The 26,019-nt window shown below is 45.8% G+C and overlaps 10 protein-coding genes across 10 annotated transcripts; 3 read left to right on the top strand and 7 right to left on the bottom strand.

Annotated features, from left to right (window-relative positions):
- Positions 1 to 33: 33 nt before the first annotated feature.
- FSST1_002773 (uncharacterized protein) lies at positions 34 to 1,674 on the bottom strand (the record flags this gene model as incomplete). Its single annotated transcript, XM_083228793.1, has 1 exon — positions 34 to 1,674. One exon carries the CDS (start codon positions 1,672 to 1,674, stop codon positions 34 to 36), a length of 1,641 nt encoding a protein of 546 aa, XP_083086203.1.
- A 1,199-nt stretch (positions 1,675 to 2,873) lies between these two features.
- On the bottom strand, positions 2,874 to 3,125 carry FSST1_002772 (uncharacterized protein; the record flags this gene model as incomplete). The annotated part of the gene is made up of 1 exon (XM_083228792.1): positions 2,874 to 3,125. One exon carries the CDS (start codon positions 3,123 to 3,125, stop codon positions 2,874 to 2,876), a length of 252 nt encoding a protein of 83 aa, XP_083086202.1.
- A 1,034-nt stretch (positions 3,126 to 4,159) lies between these two features.
- FSST1_002771 (uncharacterized protein) lies at positions 4,160 to 4,996 on the top strand (the record flags this gene model as incomplete). The annotated part of the gene is made up of 1 exon (XM_083228791.1): positions 4,160 to 4,996. One exon carries the CDS (start codon positions 4,160 to 4,162, stop codon positions 4,994 to 4,996), a length of 837 nt encoding a protein of 278 aa, XP_083086201.1.
- Positions 4,997 to 5,308: 312 nt separating this feature from the next.
- Positions 5,309 to 6,959, bottom strand: FSST1_002770 (cytochrome P450; the record flags this gene model as incomplete). The annotated part of the gene is made up of 3 exons (XM_083223896.1): positions 5,309 to 6,291; positions 6,340 to 6,721; positions 6,771 to 6,959. The coding sequence occupies 3 exons, from the start codon at positions 6,957 to 6,959 to the stop codon at positions 5,309 to 5,311; spliced, it is 1,554 nt and encodes a 517-aa protein (XP_083086200.1).
- Positions 6,960 to 8,341: 1,382 nt separating this feature from the next.
- On the bottom strand, positions 8,342 to 9,163 carry FSST1_002769 (DJ-1/PfpI family protein; the record flags this gene model as incomplete). Its single annotated transcript, XM_083228790.1, has 2 exons — positions 8,342 to 8,521; positions 8,579 to 9,163. The coding sequence occupies 2 exons, from the start codon at positions 9,161 to 9,163 to the stop codon at positions 8,342 to 8,344; spliced, it is 765 nt and encodes a 254-aa protein (XP_083086199.1).
- A 749-nt stretch (positions 9,164 to 9,912) lies between these two features.
- On the top strand, positions 9,913 to 10,131 carry FSST1_002768 (uncharacterized protein; the record flags this gene model as incomplete). The annotated part of the gene is made up of 1 exon (XM_083228788.1): positions 9,913 to 10,131. One exon carries the CDS (start codon positions 9,913 to 9,915, stop codon positions 10,129 to 10,131), a length of 219 nt encoding a protein of 72 aa, XP_083086198.1.
- Positions 10,132 to 11,149: 1,018 nt separating this feature from the next.
- Positions 11,150 to 12,890, bottom strand: FSST1_002767 (Zn(II)2Cys6 transcription factor domain-containing protein; the record flags this gene model as incomplete). Its single annotated transcript, XM_083228787.1, has 4 exons — positions 11,150 to 11,965; positions 12,023 to 12,193; positions 12,245 to 12,775; positions 12,831 to 12,890. The coding sequence occupies 4 exons, from the start codon at positions 12,888 to 12,890 to the stop codon at positions 11,150 to 11,152; spliced, it is 1,578 nt and encodes a 525-aa protein (XP_083086197.1).
- A 1,051-nt stretch (positions 12,891 to 13,941) lies between these two features.
- FSST1_002766 (uncharacterized protein) lies at positions 13,942 to 15,173 on the top strand (the record flags this gene model as incomplete). Its single annotated transcript, XM_083228786.1, has 3 exons — positions 13,942 to 14,505; positions 14,571 to 14,861; positions 14,919 to 15,173. 3 exons carry the CDS (start codon positions 13,942 to 13,944, stop codon positions 15,171 to 15,173), a joined length of 1,110 nt encoding a protein of 369 aa, XP_083086196.1.
- Positions 15,174 to 16,917: 1,744 nt separating this feature from the next.
- FSST1_002765 (ankyrin repeat domain-containing protein) lies at positions 16,918 to 23,295 on the bottom strand (the record flags this gene model as incomplete). The annotated part of the gene is made up of 5 exons (XM_083228785.1): positions 16,918 to 16,968; positions 17,015 to 17,987; positions 18,041 to 21,889; positions 21,953 to 22,550; positions 22,602 to 23,295. The coding sequence occupies 5 exons, from the start codon at positions 23,293 to 23,295 to the stop codon at positions 16,918 to 16,920; spliced, it is 6,165 nt and encodes a 2,054-aa protein (XP_083086195.1).
- Positions 23,296 to 23,747: 452 nt separating this feature from the next.
- FSST1_002764 (uncharacterized protein) lies at positions 23,748 to 25,774 on the bottom strand (the record flags this gene model as incomplete). The annotated part of the gene is made up of 7 exons (XM_083228784.1): positions 23,748 to 23,914; positions 23,970 to 24,267; positions 24,324 to 24,461; positions 24,516 to 24,565; positions 24,617 to 25,265; positions 25,327 to 25,449; positions 25,502 to 25,774. The coding sequence occupies 7 exons, from the start codon at positions 25,772 to 25,774 to the stop codon at positions 23,748 to 23,750; spliced, it is 1,698 nt and encodes a 565-aa protein (XP_083086194.1).
- Between the last annotated feature and the right edge of the window lie 245 nt (positions 25,775 to 26,019).

The raw sequence follows: 26,019 nt of genomic DNA, 5'->3' as shown, positions 1-26,019 counted from the left end.
GAATGTTTATTACTATAGAAACCTTCCCAACGATCATACCATTGCAAAATAGCAATCAAACATATCCATAGCCAGGTCTCTATCATCAATTCTGCAGTTCCTCTCCGCCTGTTTCTGAGTAAGGGCCTCAAGTAAAAGACCTGCCCTTTTTGCATTCCTTGTCGCTCCATGACTGATACGAAACTCTGGTAGATTCTCCAAGTTCTGATTCTGTGACTCCAGCACCGGTCTCGTCCTCCCCAAGGCCTTGAATTGCTCAATGGCCCAAGTGCGTTGCTCGTCAATTTCGCATTCTGCGCCAAAGAGGAACACCGGCCACATCAGAGCCGGGTGGACTGTCTTTCGTTTGATCTTACTAACCCGTTCGCCATATGAGTTCTTCATGTGTTCCCATGTTTTTGCTAGTGCATCTTTTACTGCATCAGTATGTGGAAGGTGCCACCAACATACACGGTGGAGATAGACGAACAGGATCCAGAAGCTGGCTAGATAGACGCTCGAGACTTCTTGTACTCTCGTGGCGACGTCAGGGGCGACGGACATAGACAATTCAACCGTTGAGAGGGATATAACAGATGGACATTGGGCCCACAGGTCCCAAAGCTTGCTCTCGAGCCGCTTCCCTTCTAGAGCAACTTTCATCTCGGCATCTGGGGTGAACCGCTTGCAGTGATGTTTATCAAGAGAGCTAATCTGACGACAATAGGCTTGCGTTCTCAGATACCATTCAGCAGCTGGTTGTAGGATTGCTCGTAGTACCATCTCTTTCACATCACAAGGGCTCCTTGCAGGGACGACAATGTCGCTATCACCATGTTCAGAAATGCCCGACACCGGGGTCTGAGATAATGATTGGATATCTTCGCCAGCTCCCAGTGACTCTTTTCTGTGTTTGCAATTTTCGTAGTCGCAACTGATGATCTGGATAGGATGCTGAGAAACAACATGAAGCGCTTTCGGTGACAAGAGAGTTGGTCCGCTCAAATGAGAGGCTTTACTGTCGAAAGAGTTGAACCATGAGAGAAGTTGTCTTGAATACCAGTTCCAGTCGTAAGAGCATGTAATTATGATTTCGGCAAGGTCAGTGGGAAATAGAAAATCGTTGTCGTGTTCGACACGATCACGGAGAACCTGAATCCACGCTAATAAGAATATAGCAGCCAGCCAAACATCCATCTTGGAGCTACTGCCGCATTGGATCAGACAAATATCCTGTTGAATCATGTAGGTAGTTGTGTTGAAGGAATTCTGTATGTGGTTTTGAAGCTGACGACTCGATGATATCGAATCACTAATACTACCCCACTCGAGAATTTTGTCGAGGCCTGACAATGCACTCGTTACGGCATCATTCCGTGACGCCAGGCTCACCAGGTATTGCTGTAGATGCCGCCACTTCTTGATGCCCCCCATTAACATTGCCGCAGGTGGTTGCATGATCTTTCCAAAAACCTTGAAGGAGGGCTTATCCTCTGACATTCCAGAAGCGGGTAAGAGGCTGTTAAGGCAGGAGTATTCCTCCATTTCTGTCGATATTGTACTTGAATCAGGGCTGAGTAGAGTTGTCCTCCAGAGAGTCGTTGTATCATTGAAAACGCCTGAGCCTGTGCGTTCAGATATCATCTGTACACCGGTGCCAGTCATCCCAAACGAGTTATCATTGTGGTGGTTCATGTTGGACAATAATGACTTGGGGCTGGCAAGCGATTCGAGCTCCCCTGCCCAACTGTTGCAAAGGGTATCTATATCAGTGGTCATGCTGCCACTAGGGTACGAAGATGAGTCAAACTGGGCTGCATGATCGCTCCCTTCTAGAGAGACGCTGGATATGCCTGGAGATGGAAATAGTATTCGTTGCTTTGCTACTCCAGAGGCTCGTTGCAGGCGATGGGGATAGTAGCACTGGAGCTTTAACCGACAGCAAGGCTCACATGATGGATATGCTTCATCACATCTCACGTGCCTTCTCTTGCAGGTCGCACATCCTAGACGAGATCGAGGTGCAGCTCTGCCCTGAGGAGGTCGTTGATGCGAGGAAATCCGAGCTGAAGGCATCTTCGACAACACACTGGCGTACTAGAATACTACCAACACTGGGTATAGCCAATGTATAGACTCCTGCAGATATCAAATCCAGTCAGGCTATCTATCATAACACGGGGGTTTCTCGGTATTGTGTTCAAGAGAAGAGTAACCCCGTATCTCAGCTACTGACAAGATAACCAATCCCAGTTCATTATCAGTATCACTGGTCCAGAACCTGGAGATTATGGTGTCTACCCCGCAGATGCTGATGCATTCTAATTTGCTCCGTCCATCTGTCATCTTCATTATCACTCAACGACACATTTTAGCTTTGCCGCTAGTTATTTTTGGGATGCTGATCCCAAAGTCTAAGCTCGTTGTTATCTGTTGTTCTCGACGCGAGTCTAGACTGATGGCCTGACTTTGATGTCATAGTAGTCGCGTGAGACAATATCTTCGTTGTGGTTGGTTATTCTGCCGACTATTCTGCCAAGTGCATCGAATAGCCAATAACTGTAAAGCACCAAGGCCCTTGTCTTTATGCATAGGGTGCCCAGTAACCTATTATATTATAGGCAATCCAACAGCTAAGTGAATATTCCCATATCAATTCACGGAGCAACGGCAAGCGAATCTAGAGAAAAGAGCGGCGTGTCATTGTAAAGAAAATAGATTTGGTCAGTGCTCTCAACGGAGTAAACGATGCCTTTCAGAATTGTCAAGGCTTGAGACATCTACTAAACAATGCCAACTAGTAGTTTGTATTTGACATATGGACCCTGCATGTGGACATAGGTATATTGACAACCAAATTGACAATCTCTTCGATAAATACTTAAAGAGTTGTATTATTCCTTGTCCTCTTCTTTATTTTCCTCCTTCTCCGTCATCCCTAGACCAGGCACATCTTTGAAAACAGCAAAGCTTGAAGGCGTTTCGTCAAGAACTGGGAAATGAAACCCACACTGAGGGCATGTCTCTCGCAACACTGCCTGTTCCTCCGCCAAATTGTACTTCTTATCCTCCGCCTTATTGCATACAGGACAGACTCGGATAAGGCGAGTACCAACAAGCTCAAAGTTGGTGATAATATCCTCCATGATAGCGCCGTTGGCAGCCCATGATTTGCAATATTTATGATAGGTATTCTTATGCCAATCATAGAGAGCTCCTCGACTGGTCCAAAAGCTACATTCATTGTACCAACTTCGGTCATCAGGATGCTCCCACCATGTCAGATGTAAGAAACCAGGAAGGGTCATGAGATGACGGCGAGTATCAGCGAATAACACCTCATATCTGTTAGTCTTCGCATATTATAACGTTTCCTCAAAATCTACCTTGAATTTCTCATAAGCATCTGGGCTCGAGAAGCGAACGCGTTGCATGCTCAGGTAGATGGGCATTTTGATCTTCTTCTTGGCAATTGAATGGGAAATTGAATGTACAGGTATGTGATAAAGTCTGTAATTAGAGTCTAGACAGGGCCTACTATAAATATTTTCTCAGGCCTCGCATTCAGATTGACTTGAAGATTGTCTCGATAAACAATTCCGTAAATGGAATGGTCAGAACATATTGGTTGCATGGTAAGCTGGCAACCCGGGTATTTGTTTTCCAGTCGTTTTTATTGGCTGCATTCCCGACGGCATGTACGTCGTGATGACAAAACAGTATAATTTCCAGTTTGGGAGAATAATCAATCAGGATCTACAAAGCCTGGCTAGATTTACCGAAACGATTCAAATGCGTCATGACAACAATTCGGGTTGTCGGGAAATGAACGAGTAGTATTCAGGCTCTGCCCTCCTCACCGGTAGGGTATTGCAACCAACCCAACGGCACCTTTAACCCTATTTCCACACTTGGAGGACAGAACACCAGTGGCCGGAAAGGTGACCAATAGTGCCCAAGATGCCACAAAGTTGTTGCTGAACAGACCATCAAGGGTGACACTGCTAGATGGGATGTATCCCAGAGCAATCAATCACTCGGTTGTACTGGAAGCATATCTATGGCGGGAATCAAGTACAAATAGGCTTGAATAGTTCCAATATGTGAAGTCAATAGTTTACATACCTATTAATCTGTTAACAACCAAACACTAATTCGACAAATCTTTCTTACTATCACTATGGCTCAACCAACAACTCACGTTATCCACGGTGGTAAACAAGCCTCTTCCAACAGTGTTTGGAAAAACTTTGAATGGGAAGAGCCAAAACTGGGCAAGCAAGTCCATGGCGAAGTCACCAGCGCCCGAGCTTTTGGGACATCTGGCAATCTCTCGTCCGGATTCTGGAGGACGAGTGCCGTATCCCCAGGCGCCAACAGTGACGGGTCGCACAACCTCGCTTATTCCTCCCCCCTTGGAGACGAGACCGCATGCGTAATTGATGGGTCTGCTACCTTGACAGTTTTCTCCACTGGGGCTAAACACAAAGTTGGCCCTGGATCAATTATCAGTTCTCCCAAGGGACTCGAAGTCTACTGGGAGATCGATGCTCCCTTCTTCAAGAAATATTGGTGTATCTGGAATGGCACCGATGCAGCTCCAAACCCGCCAACTGATCTTCTGATTGGCAACATCAGTGACAGTCCCGGCTGGGTTGACTACAACTTCACTGAGCCCAAGGAGGGTGATCTCGTCGCTGGCGAGTTGTACTTCATCCGTAATGGGGGATCGACCGGGACCATGCTGAGTGGAGTATGGCGATCTGGAAAAGGGATTGCAGGTTCAGATCTGGATGAAGAAGGGACTATGACAACACCGTACACTGGAGTCCTTGGAGACGAAACAATTCTTCTCTTGGAGGGAGAAGTTGATATCACGGAGACGGACAGTGGAAAGAAGCATAGTTTCAGGGCTGGAGATGCAATTGGATTAACGTCAGGTATGCATATTACCTGGGTGTCAAAGGGTCCCTTCACGAAAAAGCTGTGGGTTATTACCCGGGACGTTATTGAGTGAGACTGTACTTAAATCCAGTCGAACCTCATTGACACTTTGACTCTTTTGGAACAAGTGTAATTAGCAAATCTCTCGTTGTTGAAAATGAACATGACATTTTATGATGCCGTAAAGCTATAAACAGACGTTCATGGAACTCGATACCAAAGAGGTTATATACGCCAATGGAGTCCGATGATAACACATTTTCAGCCAGAGAATTGTCAATTAATATGCCCCGAGATGAACATGTGTGAGGCGAGTACGGCAGTTATCATATCCCCCTACTCCCTTGCTTGATGAGAACAAGCACAAGGACAAAAGATCCTCAAATCAAACGATAGAACTATCCCCCCTCGACTTGGCAAAGCCAGTTTTTCTCCTCATTCTCAGCTTTGCCTCCACTGGTGGTGTTGGGAGATGACCGAGGTTAAAGAATCCTGGTTTGTTATCAACTTGTTCAAAATCGTAATTGGCTGCCACATGAGCCAAGAATATCTTGAGTAAAGCAGATGCAAATTGTCTTCCTGGACAGGCATGCTTTCCATAGCCGAAAGAAAGGTAATTCTCAGAAGGTGAAACCATTAGATGTGTGTTGCTGGGTTTTTCTTTCTCTTGGGAGAATTGCATATGTCGAAAGGCGTCGTATGTGTAGGCATTCGGATATATATCCTCATCATAATGAACGCCCCACGCCGAGACTCCGATACGTGATCCAAGGGGAAGATGGATACCATAGTCTTTGAGTGTGATACCTGCAGGCTGCATGACTTGGACACTGAGAGCCTTGAGTGCCGTATGTAGTCTCAGAGTTTCCTTGATTGCACTATCTGCAAGGTGCAGCTTGTTGATACTCTCCAGGTCGATGTTGGTTGATAGCGCTTCTTCACTCTCTTGTTTTAGGATATCCCATATCTCAGTTGAGCTCTCACTTGCAGAGATTTTGAATAGCGTATTCGTCATGGCAAGGGTTGTAGACTCCAAAGCTGCCATGATGGTGGCGAAGAGGCGACAGGCTACCATGTCAGCCATAGTGTCTCGAGGTTCTTTCTTGCGAAGAGCTTCCTCGATATGCCATGTCAACACGTTCTCCTGCGAAAGAGTCTTCGAGGCACCATTCTCTATCTCAGTGATTCTCTTTTCGATATATGGACCAAGAACCTTGGTCGATCTCTTGAGGTAGACACGGTTGAGAATCAAGATGAATCGCGAAGATATGGGCTTTAGGAAGTCAGGGAAAAGTGATATAGCTATCGCACTTGGTATGACAGTGCTAGAAAACTTGTCCAAGTTGTCTACTAGCTCCTGGTCGCGACCTAGTATTCTGTCAGTGTTACCTCTCTCGTAAGATATGAATGCCTTACATAAATCATCGCCAAGGACAAGCCATGCAATTACTTTTGCGAAAACATGTCGAACTAGAGGGAAGATCTGCACTTCCTTCCATTGCGTGTCACATCCAAAGATTTGGTCAATTGAAGATCGCAATTCCTCTCCCAATTTAGGTATGAGACTCGGGACGTGTCTATTCATTTGGACCCGAAGAACATCATACACGGCAGTCTCCTTCCCGACGGAGGAGCTAAAGAAGGCGTATTTTGCTGCGACAAGCTCATGCTGTATTGGTGTAGGGTCCAACACATTATCGCTCTGAGTCGTCATCCAGTGAATAAGATGTTTGGGTAGAAGAATCTCTGGTCGACTGAATGGTAGGGCGACGGCGCAAATAGCACCATTCTTGCAATACTGGAGACACTTTAGTTCATGTACTAGTGTCATCGGATAGTTGTGATACCTTTTGGTAAGCATCTTTCATGACATCTGGCGTGTTCCATATTCCTCGGATTTGCATAAACAGATAAGGAGTGAAGCCTTTCTCAGTTCCTGACCATGGTACCGACCGTGGGATTCTGGAAAGATGACTGGAAGAGGCGACGAGGCGCCATACAACGACGAGAAGGGGGAGTATGCAAAGAAAGATCATGATTAACTTGATTTACTATGGTTCCATTTGGTTCAGACAGAAAGATGATGCAAATAAGGGAAGAGAAATGGACATATTTATATTCAAGATCTAAATCTGCAGTTGGTGGCTCTTTGTTGTCTCTAATGCTCACTCTGCTTCTCGCATCTTGTCTCATGAGAACTTCACTTTGCAGTTGTGTCTAAAAATATGAATGAATTGTCCGCTTTGACGGCGAGGGAATACTTGTGCGCTTAACTGCATAATGATCTGAGGTCGGTAGCCTAAGCGTACCAATGGGAAAATTTTCAAAGAAATTATTGAGGTATTTGTTGGTTGTTGGTTGTTGGTTCTCAGTTGTTATCTCAATCGGAATTCTATTTTTGTAAGGGGACGAATAACATATCTTGTAGGCCTACTTTGACATGTGACTTTGCCTCCTTGTGCCTTCTTGCGTGACTGTCGCGGGACCAACTGCATACTACACGTAACTATATGTAGCTGCTGCATGAACATTGCTAAGAGGTTAGAATAATTGCGTATTTGTTCTCAAAGCTACCTGCCACTTTATGACATAGATCTCAATGCTTGCGGGAATTTTGTGAGAAATGGGAAGGCCAGACATAAATTGATCAATTTGCAACAGTCCCTGATAATCCACATGAATATCGCTAACTTAAGCCACAGCATTCGGTGAGCAGAAACATGACTGCCTCAATGCTGTTGGCCACATGTCATTGTTCTATCGATACGCTGATCCCTGTTACCTGTAGCATTCCATTCGCTTAGCGTCCCCATAACCCCAGTCTCGGATGTTGTTGCTCCTCTGGGTAGGTCTGAAGCCCCTTGTGTATACAGAGGCAGCTGTTATCATTAGCATGGAAAACAATATTGGGAACACTATTGCATCCCCCTGAAACATGGGCGTCGATCTGCTATGTTCTGTTAATATCCGACTCCCTTCGCTTAAGGCTAACGTCCAATTGCATGCATAACATAGCGACACCATTCGCTTTCAAAGCTCTTCATCTACGAGCCTATAGCATATCGGCCGAAAACTTTGCATGCGTTGCCAAGTCCGCGAAGTTACGGACTTTCGTTACAGAGCTCATAATCATTACTTGGATAGGCCCTGGATTTCGCTACAACGCAAACGAAGTGGACTATGAATTCCCTTACTCTCTCATGATTGCCCTGCCATACTTGCGCTACTTTCACAATACAATCAAACTCCATTTACGGTTCATTGAGTTTAGTGGAAGTAATGATACAGACTCTTGGTCAGCAGGTGTCGAGGTAACGTGGCCTTTCCGATATTGGGTGCTTGATACCGTGCTCCATTGCGCTATGGGCTTGTGGACCATGGAAAAGCAGATTAAGATTGACGATAATCAGACTATATTTTAACTAATAATGCCGGTTTGGTTGAGCTGGCCTTGATGGGGAATACCAACGATATCGGTGAAGGGGTCATCATCGTGGGCACGGGGAAGAATCTCGGTAAAGACTGTAATGCGGTCATGCAGCTCCTGGCCGTAAAATTCCTTGACCATGGCAAAGGTCATGTCGATACCGGACGACACCTGATAAGAAACGATTAGCTGGCGAATCAAGTCTCCAAACTCTGGATATACACCTACACCAGATGAGGTCCAAAGGTTGCCGTCGCGGACGAAGCGGGCCGGCGCAACCCAGGTAACGTTGGTTCCGTGCTGTGTGACTGTCTGCCAGGCACCCTTGTTGGTCGTCGCACGCTTGCTATCAAGTAGACCGGCACGGGCAGCGAATAGTGCACCAGTGCAAACGGTAGCAAAGTGCTTCACATGAGGGAACATCTTGACCAGGTACTTGTCAATGTACAGCGTGTTTGGGTCACGGGCCACAGCACCTCCAGGAACCATGAGCACATCGAGCTCAATATCAAGGTCTTCCATTGTGGCGGTGCCGACAATTTCAGGTGCATAGGTCGAGTTGTACTTGTTGCCCATAGGCGGTTTAACGACGACGTTGTCCTCCGTGGGGTTGATGATCTTGACGCTCAGCTGCCTGTTACCGGCGACGAAGTAGAGCACCTCAAGGGGGCCGTAAATGTCCATCATGTCAACGCCAGGGTAGGCCAGTAGACCCCATTTGGTGGGTATGTCCTCTTGTCTCTCATGTATGTTGGTAGTGGCCAGCGAGACATGAGCCAGAACAGCTTGAGTAAAGAGGGATGTGAACAACATGACGACGTAGAGTGACAATCGCGGATTTGAAAACCAAACTGCGGCAGGATGTTACACGTATAATGGAATCTGCGCCAGCTTTTATACTTTGTGGGGGAAAACTATTTTTCTATGGACAAGATAAGAATATCCACAGCCAATTTGAAGTGAAACAAATTACCCCCTGCCAAAGGAGCGAGATCCCAACCCACTGGATTAAATCTTCTCAATCTTTCTCAAATCAGCACAGTCACCCTGTAACGCCAGCCACTATAAATAAAGGGGTTACTTCTATAAATCCGTCAGGAATTCTCCACCTCGGCCTCCACTTACGAAGCAGGATGCCACCTCACGTAAGCCCTAAGTTTCACATGTTGCTTTGTCTCGTGATATAAAGCCCGTTATTGACTGTGAAACTATGCCATCATGGGAATATTCTATCAAAGAAGATGCTATTAACCTGCTCAAATTAAACTAAACACATCGTCATCATGGCAACTCAACCCTCATTCCTCAGTCTATCCTGAGAGATCAGAGATATAATCTATGACTACGCCCTGGAAGATATCGAGTTTACCAATGCCCTCAAGTCCAAGTCGGCCTATACATTGTAGAGGTTTCCTCTTCTCTATGTGGAGGCGAACATTTCCAAAGAACGTCACCCTCTGTTATAACAGAACTATGCCATAGTTATACCTGTCCAGGAACCGTGCCAGTACACGATAGGCAAATTAAAAGTCGCCCCTCAGCTCTCTCATCGCTCAAACACGATGAAGAGACGAACCAAGACCCTTGTAATCGAGTCTTCCCAGACGAAAATCTCGCAGTACGAAAATGCGCCACTAGATGAGAATGGTGAGCCGGAAGAGGCATTGGATCACTGGGGGGAGGAAGATGGCGGGGAAAGGCTTGCCCTGAAAGTTGTCGACGACATCCTTGCCATGAAGCCAGACGTCCCGGCCGTCACCACTATTAAGCTCATTTTTTAATTTGGGGCCTGGATCGCTTACAAAGACTATTGGGCACAGTGTATTGAAACGTTACTCCACGAGTGGCCTGACATGTTCCTGGACATCGAATTCAACATGTTTGACTAAGTCAACTATGAAGCTGGTAATGGAGGTTCCAATTGGATACAGGTCTGGCAGAGATGGTCGGAGAGGACAGAGAGCACATAGTTTTCTGCCAATAATTTCAAGTGGACCAACAATAATGAAGGAAACGTTCAGAGCCATCAGATTGATATTGAGGTTTGGGAAGACGAGAAGTTTGTATAAATGAGTTCCAAAGAGTAAGCAGAAGCCCTTCGTTATTTCGACCTCGAGAACCACCCCATGTTCGTCAAGACAGGACCATTTGACAGTCATGAGTAAAGATTTACATGCCAGGTGATCGGACAAATAGACAAGGGCTTACCTATGCGTCATTCGTGAAGACTCATATGTGCGTCCTTGCCCAAGAACGTGTATTGCATATACCTCTTGATCCTAGATGTCTTATCCAGTAAGAGACAGGGCTATAAACTTCTTCATATGCTAATATATATTTTAATGTAACATCTAGGAATAGCTGCCTGCTTATTAATCCTTATTTGCTGGTCTTCCCTGTGGTCTTCGTCTTGGTTTTCCCTATCAGTCTTCTTCTTGCTCAGTCTCTTTTTGGCATAGTTGACTTCGATTTTCATAGAGCCAGTTCTCACAGTTACCCTCCGGGGGGCGCTACAACCAGCTAGCCTCCGACGACCCTTCTTGGACCCTACCTGGAGTCTCCAAATAGAGAGCTACGCAATCCCTCGCTCTACAGGCTCCGGAATTTAAAGCGTCAAAATCGCTAAAGATTCGGTACCTAGGTACATACCTCCTCCTTGATCTCTAGAGTTGAAAACATGCTAAATCTTGGTGCCCTTACTTTCAAGAGGTAAAGCTGAAAGATAACTCTAATTACTTCGTTTATGTATCGGTATCTCGTGTGCGGCTTTGCTTATTTTGAAATATCACTCCTCCGGAATTAACTTAGAATGCCAGCTGCCTCTATACCACACCACCAGACTCTTGCCCTATACTCAACGCCCCTCAATCCCGCGAGACTATTCAGCTTAGATCCATAGTCAATTCCATCATGAGGAATTAAGTTCATAAGAAACCTATCAATAGAATATTGCAGGAAAGGCCGCTTATATAACTCACTAAGTAGTAGTAGCTCCAAACTCATCGATTTCCGGGCTTGATATGACTCAATCATAAGGAGGTATCGCAGAGTGTTTCCAAGCGGGAAGAATGCCGCTATACAACTGTACTTCCCCGCAGGAGGTTCAAAAAGAAAGTGTATAGCATGCGCGATCCTATGAGCATAGGATACAGCAGTGCGCTGACTAGGGCAGTCCGGAAACCCTATTCCTCGCTCTTTACTCGGAATTTCGAGCTCACAAAACCCGATAGTAGAGTACACTATGAGAGATACCATCCAGTAGTAGCAACTCAAGTATACGCTGGCTAAGTCTTCGTCATTTTGAGGCGGTGATAGTTCGCCAGTCACGATGTAATCGTAAACCCTTAGTGTCTCACCCTGTTCCATTTCCCAAGCCAGCAATTCTGTCCTGCAAGCTTCGCATCTTGCCACAACTTGACTGTGTAACATCAGGGACTCTTCTTCATCTGAAGTTCTGCGTAGGACGTCGAGACTTTCAAGTAACCCTGGAACTTCAACCATTATATCGACGAGACGTTTCAGGGGTGAGTCTCTAGCACGCTGCCATAGAATAGATGTCTTCCATTGGTGTTGGCTGAATGGAGACGCTTTTCGACGTGATATAGCTGTGTTGACCTGTCGATTTGATCAGTTAAAAAGAACTTTGAAATGGATTATTGTTCCAGAACTAACCAAGTCAAGACGTCCGTCAAGGACTAGCTGATAACCCGTAAAAGACCAAGTGTCACTAAGACCGCTGCTTGATACAAGAGCAATTTCGCCATCGACATGCTTTACAAAGCCTCTTATCCTCGATGCTGAAGCATTAAACTCCTCTGCGATAGGATCAACTCCAAATAATTGCTGCATCATATAAGACCCCATACGTCTATCTCTATGTGGTAGAGAGCTTACCTCATAGACCCTCATAAGTTGGATAGCGGCAAGGAGTCCTTCTTTGTTGCACTCTTGAGATACAAGTGAAGTCGCCATTTGTCTCAAGGCTAAACCGTATGCCTGCTGGCTCTTTTGATGAAGTACTTCATTACTTGCGTTAGTGGCGAGGGCTGCAGTACTGAGGGCCATAGTCGTATATCGAAGAGTAGGCTCAGAGTTACTGATTGTTTCATAGAGTTGCATCCATTCAGTGCTGGTTATTCCAGATACCTTAATGGAGAAGCCGTTCCCGCCCGATAGATAATCCGACCAGAAAAGACCAGTGTACTTTTGTGTCCGAGCGGTTATGGTTAATGAGTCATGTAGCGTGATATTAGACGCAGCTTCACTAGAATGGAGGTGTTCACTGGAAGTTGTGTTTCCTGGAGCTTTGGAGTAGATTGCTTGTCGAGCTCCATCAGCATTCAACCATACAGGCTTGCGTTGATAGCCGCCACATATTACACCGTGAGCGATGCATTGGGTACAATTGGGAAGCTTCTTATCACACTTGGATATATCAGTAATAGTACAGGCTAAAAGTAAGTATACCGGAGAAGCTTACCCCTTTCTTGCGACTTCGACAAGTGACGCATCCCTTGGATCTACCTGGTACGCCTACCATCTTTGCGGTGCTTTGGTGTTTGGCCTCTGGGCCTGAAACAAGATGAGAAGAAAAAGAGCCCTTTTATTCTCTAATTAGTAATAGAATCTGGGACCTGGATGACCAAGCTGTGTTGTTTAATTCGTGGAGAAAGTTGTCCATAGTGAACTCGCAACAGCTAGTCCGAAACTGAACCAATACAATTGCTTTTCAAGCGCTCAGACAGCCCCACCGGTATCTACATCCGACGGGGTTGACGGGAATAAGCTACGCCATACGGATACATATCAATGAATCCTGTCAGCACTATAGCTATTCTTGGCTTAGCAGATGCAATGCACATTGACTAGTCTCGCGCAGATTGACACTTGATATGGTTTAGCCTAGATCTCTTTTCATGTCTACTATTCTCGATTCCAATGTGCTAAGAGCCTAGCGCTATCCAACGTCCACCTACTATTACTACTAAAGCAACTTAACAAATAAGCTTAAAAGAAAACAGGGAAAACAGGGAAAAATAAAGAAATCTACATATAGAAACTCTTATACTCCAGATATATCCTCTTACTTGTCTTAAACTGTATTGTAGTATTGGTGCTTACGCATGTAAGATTAGAATCATAAACCAAGCTACATAAGGACAACACTCACTTGAGATATATAAGGTCCTGGGAAAATCGTGCAGATTGTAATCGTAATGGACTGAGGGCTAACCTACGCTAAGCCAATTGGCTGCCGTGCCAAAAAGGCATGCAATCCTAAAATCTCAATATCGACCTCAATGTTAACCATTCCTAAGGACCAATCCTTCAGAAACTTATCCATAAATGGCTTCAATACGCGCCAAAGACTACGCTTATATTAGTTTTCTTTTTATTTCCATTCTGCGTCTCCCATATTCCCGGTGAAAGGATAAGTAAACACAGATTCCCATGTTTTAAGATCTCCATATATCACAATATACTGACCCCTCAAGTCACTCTCCCCTGAACACATCACCAAGCTCGCTTCTCTTCTCTTATTTGTTCTCTAATCTCTATTCCTCACAAACAACTCTAGCATATCTTGAACGATGGTTGTCTCTGCACGACCTCCTGCCAATGCCTTTATTACAGTAGCCCGCAAGGTTTATAACCCTATCGGCTTCGCTAAAGGTTATAACTTTATCCTCTGGTTTATTTTCTCTGGCGCATTATTTGGCTTTGCACTTGCCCGCATGATGTTTCTTGACTTTTACGGTATTTATTGCAACCCTGAGAACAAGGGAGAAAGTGCTGCTCCAGGAGAATGCTTTTCTTATAAGTCAAAGAATATCTATAAGATCGGAATTAAGCTGCATCTTTATACTATTATGCCTGCTGCCTTACTTGCAGTCTTCCAGTTTGTACCTTTTATTAGGTATAAGGTCATATTATTTCACCGCATCAATGGGTATATTATTCTCCTTCTTTCTATTGCTAGCACTGCTGGAGCTATTATGATTGCTCCTATTTCCTTTGGTGGCTCTATGGCTATTAGGGGCTGGGTTGGAACTGCGTCTATTATGTTTATCGGTTCCCTTATTCTGGGACTTTGGAACATTAAGGCACTACAACTTGAACAGCATCGCGCTTGGATGTTACGAGCATGGTTTTATGTATGTTGATTCGAATCGAATCAACCCTCAAACCTATCTTAATCTCCTTTACTAACATTTCTTAGGCTGGGTCTATTGTTACTCTTCGGATGATTATGATTATCTCGGCCACTATTATGTCAAAAACCCCGAGCTTTCGTCAGCCAATGCAATGCGAGAAAGTTTCCTCTTTCTATGACGATAACGCTGATCTATTGGATAAGTATCCTACATGCAGCGATCTTAATGCTTGGGTAGCGGTTCAGGGCGATATGGACGGCCAAGGCGCCGAGGAAATTGCTACTGCTCTATCCCTTGGCTTCTCTGTTGGTGTATGGATTGCGCTAGCAATCCACGCTATTGGAGTTGAAGTTTATGTGAGTTCAACTGAAGCCTGCCTTACGTTGCTCGATCTGGTAACTGATCTATTATAGCTCCACCTTACTCCTGCTGAATTTGAACGTCTTCGCCAAATCTCGTATCAGCGCCAGCAGGAGAGAGGATTCAAGAACCCAGGCAGCAGTGGTCTCACCGCAGACCGTCTTGGTGACTCAGACAAATGGCTACCTATGGAAGAGAGGAACACAGTCACAGCATGTCTGCCTGCAGAGAACGGAGACACAGCCAAGGGCAATTATCGAGTTGTCCAAAATGACAATAGTAACTCTTCTAACGTGGCTACACCTTAAAGACTTGATGGTGTGTCAAATGGTACAATATCCATCTAGATACAACAGCCGAGTCAGGGTTGAGTGACTAGAAACTCTCTCTAGCATAGTCCGTCGATGGTGTAGGTCTTGGTGGAAGGGTGCGGTGGGGTTTATCATCGACATCTCAACTGTGGTCGATGTCACTGTGTTGATCAAAGGTCAGAAGGGAATACTTGCTTATAATGGAAAATTAGCGGGCTTTATGACAGTCTTGATCGTCGATTTGAGGATAGTTAGGTGACTGGTTGAAGGTGAAAGTGGATGGGTCTGCAAAGTTAACCGAGCTTTTATACTTTTCATTAAGCTAGGTGCTTATCTTGCTAAGATTTAGTTGAAACTAATGCAGTTGGAAATTACCTTGTTAAATAAGCGTTTACTAAGCTGCAAGGCGTTGAACATGTCGCTAAGAAACGCCCAATAATTCAAAATAATTATCTCTAGTTTTGTGAAACTGTAGAACATCAGTTTCTATACTGATAGCGTAGTACAACATCATTAAGCTACAAGAATATATGCATGGACGAAGATTATTCACTTGAGAAAATATAAGCAGTCGTTAATAGAGTGCGAGTATAGGATTTTCTTACTGCTAGATTGTCCGTTTATATAGCTTATCTGATACGTGCCAACGTTACTAACAACGTTGGAGGACATTATGTGGGTTATCACATGCTAGCCTTGTCATTGATCTTAATATCTTAATTAACTACTAATTCCTATAGAGTCTTTGACTAGCTATACCTTAAATTATACCATGCACCTCAAGAGCCATCATTTAGAATGCATGCCCCCCAGTGTAAAAAGTCCTGGTATGTGGCAACGTTCATTTCTTCAGAAAATTCGAGCTAGTTATGATGAATCAAATGCGGGCTTTACCCTGTAGAGATCGACGCTGTAGCTGACTAGCGTGTATCTTATCCTTGCCAACTCGGGTCGCATTCGTGGGTCTGACGTGTCGTAATGAACGGGATGATAGAAGTAATTAGCAGACGTCACCCTGCCAGCCGAAACCGATCTCACGAAAAACACTTTCCCCTCTTTACTTGGCATTAAGGGTCTATTATTCAATTACAGGTGATGGATAATTTTACTGCCCTGACTCACACAATCGAAGAAGAACATCAAATGTCCAGGCAATGGGAGGTTCTAAGGCGAGAGACACGGGAAGCAACAGCGCCAAATCAGTAGAAGCTAATGTGAAACGGTGAGCCGTATTGCCAAGGTCAGGCCGTGTCACATATGTTAGCAATTTAGATGGAGATCATTTACGCTTTATATGGCACTTCTTTGTCTCTTGCTTCAAAGATTGAACAATACAATTGTATCACTAATACTATGCGAAAAGTCCTTCAAGTCTCCCTCCTCAGCGAGAAAAATGTCCTTGCCTATCAAGTGACCTATTTTGTAGGAGAGGTTCACCTCGATAAGAACAGATGAACGCGACGATTCCCGGAAGAACTTAGTGTGGGCCTTCCATGTCATCAGGGAGGTTGGCTGATCGGCGTTGGAAACCTGAACTATGTACCCTGTCATGCCAGTCACGTGCACCAATTACCGGTCAACATGATCGACTCTTGAAACAAACAAAACAAAACAAAAACAACTAACTAAACTAACTCTCCAGTGACTGTTTTCCCTAAACAGTCTCTTTTTGCCTTTTGTAACCTGATGCAATAATCAAATGATGAATCCCCTATCCGACGAGTTTGCCAGCTTAGTAGAGCTATCCGCATGGCCCTCTTGCCACTCCAATAACCTCGGACAGCTCTCCCGTCTGATGAACGATCCATTAATCTTGATTGATCTTGAAACCTGCCTACAAGCAGCCACTGAGTGATATACTTGTGCTTCAGACTCATCGCGACCGCACTTCTGCGGATCCCCTCGTCATCAGTGTACTGCAATCTGGCTTTCGCCCGAACGAGAAGCTTAACCATTTCCAACCTTCCGTATTCAACTGCACACATGAGAGGTGTCCCAAAAACGGAGCCATCCTTTTCAATGTTGGCTCCTATGAACAGCAAAAGCGCCGCAGTCTCTGTCCTGCCACTGGCTGCTGCCGAACAAAGAGGAGTGCCATACGTCAGGCTGTCTTGGTCAACAGTCTTTCTGGCAATCGAGGTCGGTAGACAGAGGTACAGTCTCTTGACGAAGCCAGTCTCACACCAATATGCCGCCCGTGCAAGTTCGCTATGAGGTTTTGATTGACCGAGGCTTATTGAGAAAACGTCGGGTCGAGAGATGGTGAGACAGTCTGAATCAAGCTTGTTTTCTAGAGCATGAGTCAACATGGGGATGTCATCCCGATCGCGATGCTCCATATGCACTCCCCTTGAAGCAAGGTACCTGCGCACCTGCGCGGCATTCCCCATGGCGATATTGATTGACATTAGGTTCGATCCGTTTAATCTCATCCAGCGTATGGATTCTGGACTTGCTTCTTCCAGCATCTTGATCATACTCAAGTTTCCAAAATGGACGGCTGTTGCCATCGGCGTATTACCTAAGGCATCTCTAGCAGCAATGGATGCCCCAGAGGCAATAAGTTCTTTCACCACAGGAAGATGCCCGCTGCGTATAGCAAGAGTCAGAGCTTGTGTCTGTCTCCCACCATGCGAGTCCAATTCAGCACCATGGTGTATAAGAAACTTGACCATGTCCACGCATCCTGTCTTCGCTGCAGATTGTAGTGGCGTTTGCCGAAGGCGGGCAGGAAGACTGGAGGGATGGTTGATTAGTTCAGCGACTGTTTTGGGCTGAAATCTATTCGCCAGATTGTTTATGAAGACGTTTCTGCGTAACTGTTAGATGTGATATGGCTGTGACGCCTGCCAAGGGCCACTTACTCGCTTCTGTCATCATTGAGCTCGAAGTGCGAGAGTATGCATCTGATGATGCCGATACTGTTACGAGTCGCAGCTATATGGATACAGTCTGCTATGCTTGTATAGGGCACGATTTGGTGCTCGGACACAGCGGTTAGAACTTTCTGCATAGATTCAGGAGAATTTAGCTTGTACGCCGCGTAAGTCAGTAGATCAGAGTATGTGACGTGATTGCAGAACACAGGCTGAGGAGTGGCACCTATTTCGAGCAGCCACTCAACAATATCCTCTGTTTTTGCGTATATAGCCTCAAACAAAGGTGTGCACCGAAAGCAACGGGGTAAAGGCTTATCAATAGAGTAACCTTTTCTTACTGCTCCTTTGCAATAATTCAGATCCCCTCTAGCAATAGCCTTTCTGAAGTAGAGCCGCTGCATGTGATCCGCAGAATCAGTTACACTCCCATTCTCTCCACTTGGGATTAATGACTGAAGTTTAGATAAAAGAGTGACAACATCTGTATGGTTGTAATCGAGAGCATAGTGAATAGGTTGCTTTCCTTCCTTATCAGGGGCCGTAACGATACCACCATGATCAATCAGAATTCGACAGCACTTGACGGATCCAGAAATCGCTGCATAGTGCAACGCAGTCCGTTTGTGTTCGATTGTGGTAACATTGGCGTCGACCACAAGCTGTTTCTGGAAAAGGTACGCTAGCAGAGAGTGCCGGCCTATGGCAGCCATGTGTAGGGGGGTGACTCTGTCACGGAGACTCTTCTTTCCTTCAATGTTCCAATGGAGAGTGAGGTGCATTTGCCAATACGACAGGCCATAAGGTGGAGCATTAAGCAACTTCAGTGTATGGAGATCGCGTCCAACAATAGCATAGTGGGCGACCCCCCAGCCATGTTTGCTCTTGACATATAAATCATCTCCAGCATCCGCAAGACACTTGACCAGCTCCCAGTTATGTTGCTTAGCTGCCACGAGGACAAGGCTTTGGTTCAGGTTGAGCATCTTGAGATTGATTTGCTTATCGTTGACCTGCTTGAACATAAGCACCTTTTCTTTACTCGAGCCACATACGATCAGCTCAATTGCTGATTTCCCTGACGGCGATATGCAGCTCAGGTCAGACGGGGGATGTTTAGCCAGCATAACCTTCAGTGTCTCCAAGTTACCCTGTGAGCATACCATCTCGAATGGAGACTGGGGGTTACCAATATGAATTTCAACACCAAGATTAACTAGTCTGATCGCAAGGTCGGTGTAACCCCTGGTAATTGATTGTGTCAGGAGCTTAATGGAGTCGTTGTCTTGACAGATTGATGATCGCATAGATGATTCCTGGTCTACATCTGATAATAGCGCTAGGACAGAATAGAGACAATAGTTTTTTAATCCCCGACGTATTAGTGCTTTGATAATTGGCACTAAACCCGAAGTCCCACTAGCCCTCTCATAGTTAAGGAGCACGCCTTGCCCAAAGATGGTAGTTAGGTCCTCGGAAAGGTAGTACGTGCAGACCCTTTTTTTGTTAGAGTCAAGTGTATCGGCATCGGAGGTATCAGAATCATAAGATGAATGAGAGGCATTAGAACTCGATGCGTCAGAATGATCGGAACTGGAGATATCAGAGCACAGGCAACCGGAGCAACATAAATGTTTGGTGGCGAGTATGTCGCAAATCGCCTGCCAGGCATGGATTGTTGTATCACCCTTATCAAAGACAAAGTCTCCAGGTAAAAGGATCTGTAACAACTCTTTATGTAGAGGGACTGTATGGCCGTACTCTGCCTTTGCGTTGTGATTCATCCAACGGCAGAAGAAAGTCTCAAACGGCGATCTTTTGTCCTCATCCAAGGCAAGAGGGTTGTAACTCTCACGTATATATTTGGCAAGGTCCACAGTCGTTGAAGCACCTAAGTGATGGAATGGAGTTGATGAATAGCGGTCGGTTTCGGTGCTAGCGACTCCCTTTTCGACCAGAGATTGGAAAAGATCTCGAGATCCAGCCCGAGCTGCGCCACAAAGAACTGGGATATCCTTAGGTCCGCCTCTGAAGTATTCACTGTCTGAGGTGCAGACTTTCAAAAGAGACATACACGTTTCGACGTTGCCAGACCTGAGTGCACTGTAAAACGGTGTCCTTCCATGCATATCCAGTTTCAGTAGAGCTTGTGACGCGTTCGTGTCTTGAAGGAAGAGTAAGTCGATGATCTCTTTTTTCCCTTCATAGGCAGCGATATGCCAAGCTGTCAAGCCTCTATCGCTTGTCTCAGATGGATTTACACCGCCAACAATAAGAGCCTGAGCCACTGGTACATTACCTTCCCTACAGCTGAGTTGCAAAGAGTTCACTCCTTTCCGATTGGCAATTTCCGGAATCAAACCTGCCTCCAGGAGCATATTTACTATCACTCCATCACAAGGAAACTTGCTCTTGGCCGCGATATTCAACAGCGCCCACCTCTTCTTCACGCTAGCAGTCTCTCCAGCAAAACGAGAATCGGCAATGAGTGTCGCCAGATCTTGCACTCGCCCATCTTGTACGCTACGCTTGAGCGCTTTCGGGTAGTGGGCATCGCTGTATTGGTATAGTATTGAGCTACCAACCTGGCTGGCGCGAGAGGGACCTCGCCTTGACGTGTGAGATAATGCTGCCGCTGCCATAGGCTTCCATTGTGGAGCTGCGTTGTCTCCAGTAGATAGTGCAAGGATCGCCTGCAACATCGTATCATCAGAGGCGTCATCCCACTGGCGTTCCAGGAAGACGGATACAGCATCATCAGGCACTTTTGTCGTCGGACGGATGAAAGGTAAGATAAAGGGGCTTTTCAAAAACCGAAAGGCGAGGGCCAGGGAACTCGTTTGACCGCATTTCGTCGACGCGGCGGCACCATTGTCAAGTAGAATATTCAATATCTTAATTTGGCGATCGGACCAAATGTCAACGGCATCGTCTTCCCCAGTGTCCGTGAGATCTTTGATTTCCCAAATTACTATGTCGAGGAGGCACAAATCTTCTTCAATCCCAACGTTAATATCAACTTGCACTCCTTTTTCCAAAAGAAATCTGCAGATCTCAGGGATTCCGAAGACTGTTGCGAAAAACAGTGCAACCGCCGGCCAATGAGTAATCCTTTCAAACTCGCGGAGTTTGTTTCCATGTAAGAAGCTCAGGAATGGTCCGTTGATCTTGTTATCAGTATAGAAAAGCTTTTTCAGAAGCGATATTATAGGCTCCTCCTCGAGGATCATTGTACGAGCTGTGTTAGAGCAACGTTTTGTCTCAAAATCGGTAAGTAGCTTATTTGCGACTGGGTAGAAAGGTTGCTTCTTATCTCGCTCGTTACGAAGAGTTTTTTCAACGCCCTGAATAAGACTCGGCTCTCTATCAAAGCAGGAGAACAAAAGAAAACTTGCTGCTGTCTCCGCATATGAGCGGTAAGCGTCGTTTTCAGAATAGCGGAAGTCCCCGATAGAAGTATCCCGAAGATACTCCAGAACAGTGAAGTGAGCAAACTCGAAGTAGCTGTCGTCTAGTGACTTGCGAAGTAGACAACCACAGTGGCGGGATAGAACCTCTCGATCGATTATATCGTCGGCGTCAAGCTTATTGATATTTTGCTTTATAGATATTGCTTGGCATAGAGCAGAGATCTGCATTCCTGGTAGTCCAAGAGCAAGCCAGTGAAGAGCTTTTCGGACACATGCTTGAGTTTCGGCGGGACAGTCCATTACCTTCAGCAGGACACGATCGTAAGTTTCGAATAACGTTGGCGGCAGTTGCTTCAAAGCTTTCTTCCGAGCATTGTTGTTGGGCAGATCACAGATGTGGTCAATCTGGCAGGTGACCCAGCGGAACCTTGAGGGGAGCACGATATTAGTTAAACTGTGTGGCAAGCTAATATTGGGTGAGAATACTCACATTCCTTGGGCACCTTGGACGAGAGTGTGTAACAGCTCTTTGTAAAGTGTCGGATTTGTCTCCTCTATTCTTTTTAGCACATCCCGTTTGCCCACCTCTGCCAATGTGTAATCTTCCAAGTCTTTCGTATCGGCTGAGACTTCGATATGGGCAAAGTCTTTCTCAAGCTGCTCAGAAATATCTGGCTCTTTCCGACTGAAAAATGCGGCGCTGACCGTTTCAGAGCTTTCGGACAATGACTTCAATACTTGTGTCACCCTTGACACATCACGGCCACATTCGTCAAGGCCATCAACTACTAAGAAGACCTTGCGGAAGTTTTCTGTCATGGACTGAAATTTTTCCATGAGATCACTTAATTTTGGTTCCGTTAGCAACATGTTCCCGGGGTGTAATTGATTGAAGTATTTCTCGAGGAGGTCGAAAGCTACTCCATTTTGCAAGGCCAGTTGCACGATGAGTGCGGAGATGATGTTCTCCGGAAGCCAGGAGTCTGGATTCTTGTAGTCACAGAACGCACAGCAAACCGCTATCGAGTCCTCGGTTTCTCTAAGAACAGTTTCGATAACGAGCCCACAAAGGATTGTCTTTCCGCTGCCTACTCTAGTGTTAGCTAGTCTCTCAAAGCTTAGGGTTAAGTGAAACGTACCGGGAATCCCGCTCAACCATAACTTCGAGTTGACGCCTTTTTTCCAATTTGAAAAAGTAGGGTTGGTATGTATAAGCCAAGATCCTGTTGCCTCATGACGAACCTTGCTACAAACAGCGAGATAGTCTTGAGGCTTAATGCGCATGAAGAATTGCACTACTTCCTTCCGCCTCTTACTTAACTGCACTCGGTTATCGAAGCTCAGTTTCCGCTCAATTAAGCTATGAATCTCCTCCTGTTTCGAAAGGCTCTTGAGAAGGGCGTCCATGCTGTCAGCCGAAAGTGCCAGGTGAAGATTGGCGCGGTGATTAGAAAGATCAGAAACCAAATCCTTGGTTTCAGAGAGGGAAAAAGGCCACTTCAATCGCCTGGAGAACCGTTTTGCTGACTTCCCACTATCAAAGTCTGCTTCAGCGGTCTTGAGGATGGTGTTGATCTTGTCCAGCGTTTGCTGACATGAATCTAAATACTCCATCTTGAGGGCACAGCCGGAATCCCCGGTTTCCAACGTGGACGCGAGAAGTCTGAGATTTTCGAATATTCCAGCCAGCTCTCTCGTCTGCGTAGCGAGTTCTTTGGCTTTGGACGGAGCATCTTTGGCCTCTTTGCAAAACTTGGTGACGATCTTGAAAACACTACCTGTAAGCTGTACGAGACCAGCGATACTGGCGGCTAGGCCCACGGCTTCAGCCATAGTCGAACGCGCCAGATGACTTAGCTGCCAAATTAAATGTTGAGAGAAGGTTAATGGACATTACAAAGCGCGGGGTATATAAGGCTCTTGTCAGCTTGGGTTGAAAGAGCCAATAGAAGGATTAAATGAGGCAACCAAGATCACGTAAGGAGCAGCGAATTAGCTTCCAGAACGTGGCTGGCAGTTGTTGCCTTACTGCTGAGGCTGAATTGATTGATACATCATTAAACCACAATCATATTCCATTATCAGCCAACATTAGCAACTTAGCTGTAATTGGCTAAGGATGAATCGTGCTGGATTAACAAAAGTAGTGATTATGATATATGATGACATTGACTTGAATCTGATACTAGCTAACAATAAACTGTCTATTCAAGCTATGTCTCTTTTGTTCTATACTACCTATGCAGGTAATCCTTGGCTTACGTCGGCGCATGTTACAGTTTATGTTACAGTTTTGACAGAGGATTCGCCTTGCCCGGTTGCTGCCCGACAACACCATGTTCACGAAGCATTCTATCAATCGCAGCACTGACTTCAATAAGTTCCTCGTCATCATACGGTCTTCCAACAACCTGAATAGTGCTTGGCTGATTGACGAAAAGGTTTGGGTCGTCTGCAGAACACGTAAATTAGACCACGATATTGAAAGCGGGGGTTGCGAAACTTACACATTTCATGGTTCGTCTTGTCATATGGGTTTGAAGTCAAGGGCTTGTAGGATGTGTTTCGTGGATCACGATCCGGACTGATCTTAAAGTTGGCAACAGGAAGAACGGTAGAGGGATAATCTAAAAGATTCCACATGCTGGTATATCCCCACCATACGTTAAAATCATGCGGGATACCGGCTGAGGGGGAACATGGACAGATGAGTGCGTCCATGGGACGCCCGGTCGAGGTTATGTCCTTAGTTTTATCCCAAGCCTGAGCGAAAATTGTTTTGTAGGCTCTTGTCTGGAGGTTGAGCTATAGCGTGGGTGGGCAATTAGCATACTTTCTCTTACGAATCATATTTCTAGTACCTTCAACACTTCAGTGGCTGCGAGTGACCTTGCATTGAATACCTTCAATAGGTTGGCAAAGGCTGGGACTAGGGGCTCCCAAGATATGGCTACCTTTGCCAATGTATCTGCGCCACCATCTTGGAAGATCAGATCGTACTAGTATTCTCATCAGTCTCACAGCACGGATTCTTAGTGTTGATAGACTCATACGTAACACTTGGCAAGCTCCCAGCAATCGACAGGCGGGCTAAAATCAACCACTGTGATAGATTAGCGCCTTGAAACAGACATGAGTTTCATGAATAACACACCTTCAAAACCGGCGCTCAAGAGGACGTTCTTAGTATGCTCAATGGCTCTAAGCACAGGAGGTTGTGGCATCACCACTCCGTCCCACTTCATAATACCAACTGCAAGCTTTCGAGGCAGAGAAACCTTTCTCCACGGCATAGGAACTGAATTGGTATCATATCGATGTTGAGCTTGATGAGAGCCGATTACCTCGGTGAATAGTCGAACGTCGTCGATAGAGTGACAAATAGGGCCTGCAGAGTCCCTTACAGTCACCTGGCCTGTCATAGTGCCGGCCCAATTTCTTTTGGGGATACGCTGAGATGCCGGGCGAATAGCATAGAGACCACAGAAAGCGGCTGGGGCGCGAATGGAGCCGCCGATATCCGACGGAAGCGCAATAGGAGCTCCTCTCATCGCAACAAGCGCAGCGTCTCCTCCAGAGCTGCCGCCGGCACCTAGCAGGTTATTGAAGGGATTCAATGTTCGTCCCCATAGGTTGCTTGTAGTCTCTAGGATGAATCCCGTCTGTGGCATGGTAGTTCTGCAGAAGAAGACGGCACCCGCCGATCTCAGGGTTTCGACGATGTCAGAAGTGTGGTCATATACTACGCCCTTACCAACGATGTAGCCTCGTGTCGTAACATGACCTTTAAGTCCATAAGTATCCTAGTAAGTGTTGTTAGGGAATGTCCGAGGGTATAAGGTTACATATCAGTCCCAGTCGTACCTTGAGAGCAACAGGAATACCATGCAGAGGTCCAATAGGTTCGCCACCGCTTTCTAGTTTTTGATCGAGTTCTTTGGCGGAACTGAGGCCTTCTTCATAGAACCAATCGGTAAGACAATTGACCTTTTGTAATATCAGCATCCAATTAGTAGTTGTTATACAAGACTATAATCACCAATTGATGAGCGATGGCAGCCCGAGCAGCAAATGCCTCCAAGATTTCGGTCGCCTTCAACGTGCGAGACCTTAAACGCTGTTGGAGTTCTGATACAGTGAGCTCCGTTATAGCGATCTGTCGTTTGCTTAAGACTCCGCAGGTGAGAGGAATGCGAGAAACATTAGATTGGCCGGAGTACTGCTTCGGGTCGATTCTCCATTGATCGGGTATCGCCTGCAGCAGTTCGGCCTGGGCCGCTACTGCGATATCGTTCCATGAAGAATTACCCATGCTTGAGGTTGTTACAAATATATCGATGCTGTGAGAATCGAACGATTGTGACTACGTGCAAGTATCGTTCGATTTTGCTAATCGACCAGGCAGGGCACCCGTTTTATTTGCGACCTATCCTCCAAAGGTAAGCCGGAGTACCCTCAAGACCCCCACACTTGGCTTCCGAAATGCCAGATCATTCTATGGCTCGTGACGGGCTTGAACTGACTAGCAATGTACATCTATACCGCTTGAGTGAGTGC

Source organism: Fusarium sambucinum, chromosome I (genome assembly GCF_050947815.1).
Source record: "Fusarium sambucinum isolate potato_lamoka chromosome I, whole genome shotgun sequence".
NCBI classification, from domain to species: Eukaryota; Fungi; Ascomycota; class Sordariomycetes; order Hypocreales; family Nectriaceae; genus Fusarium; species Fusarium sambucinum.
Note: the sequence above shows the minus strand (reverse complement) of the source record. Positions and strands in the feature narration are given on the sequence as shown.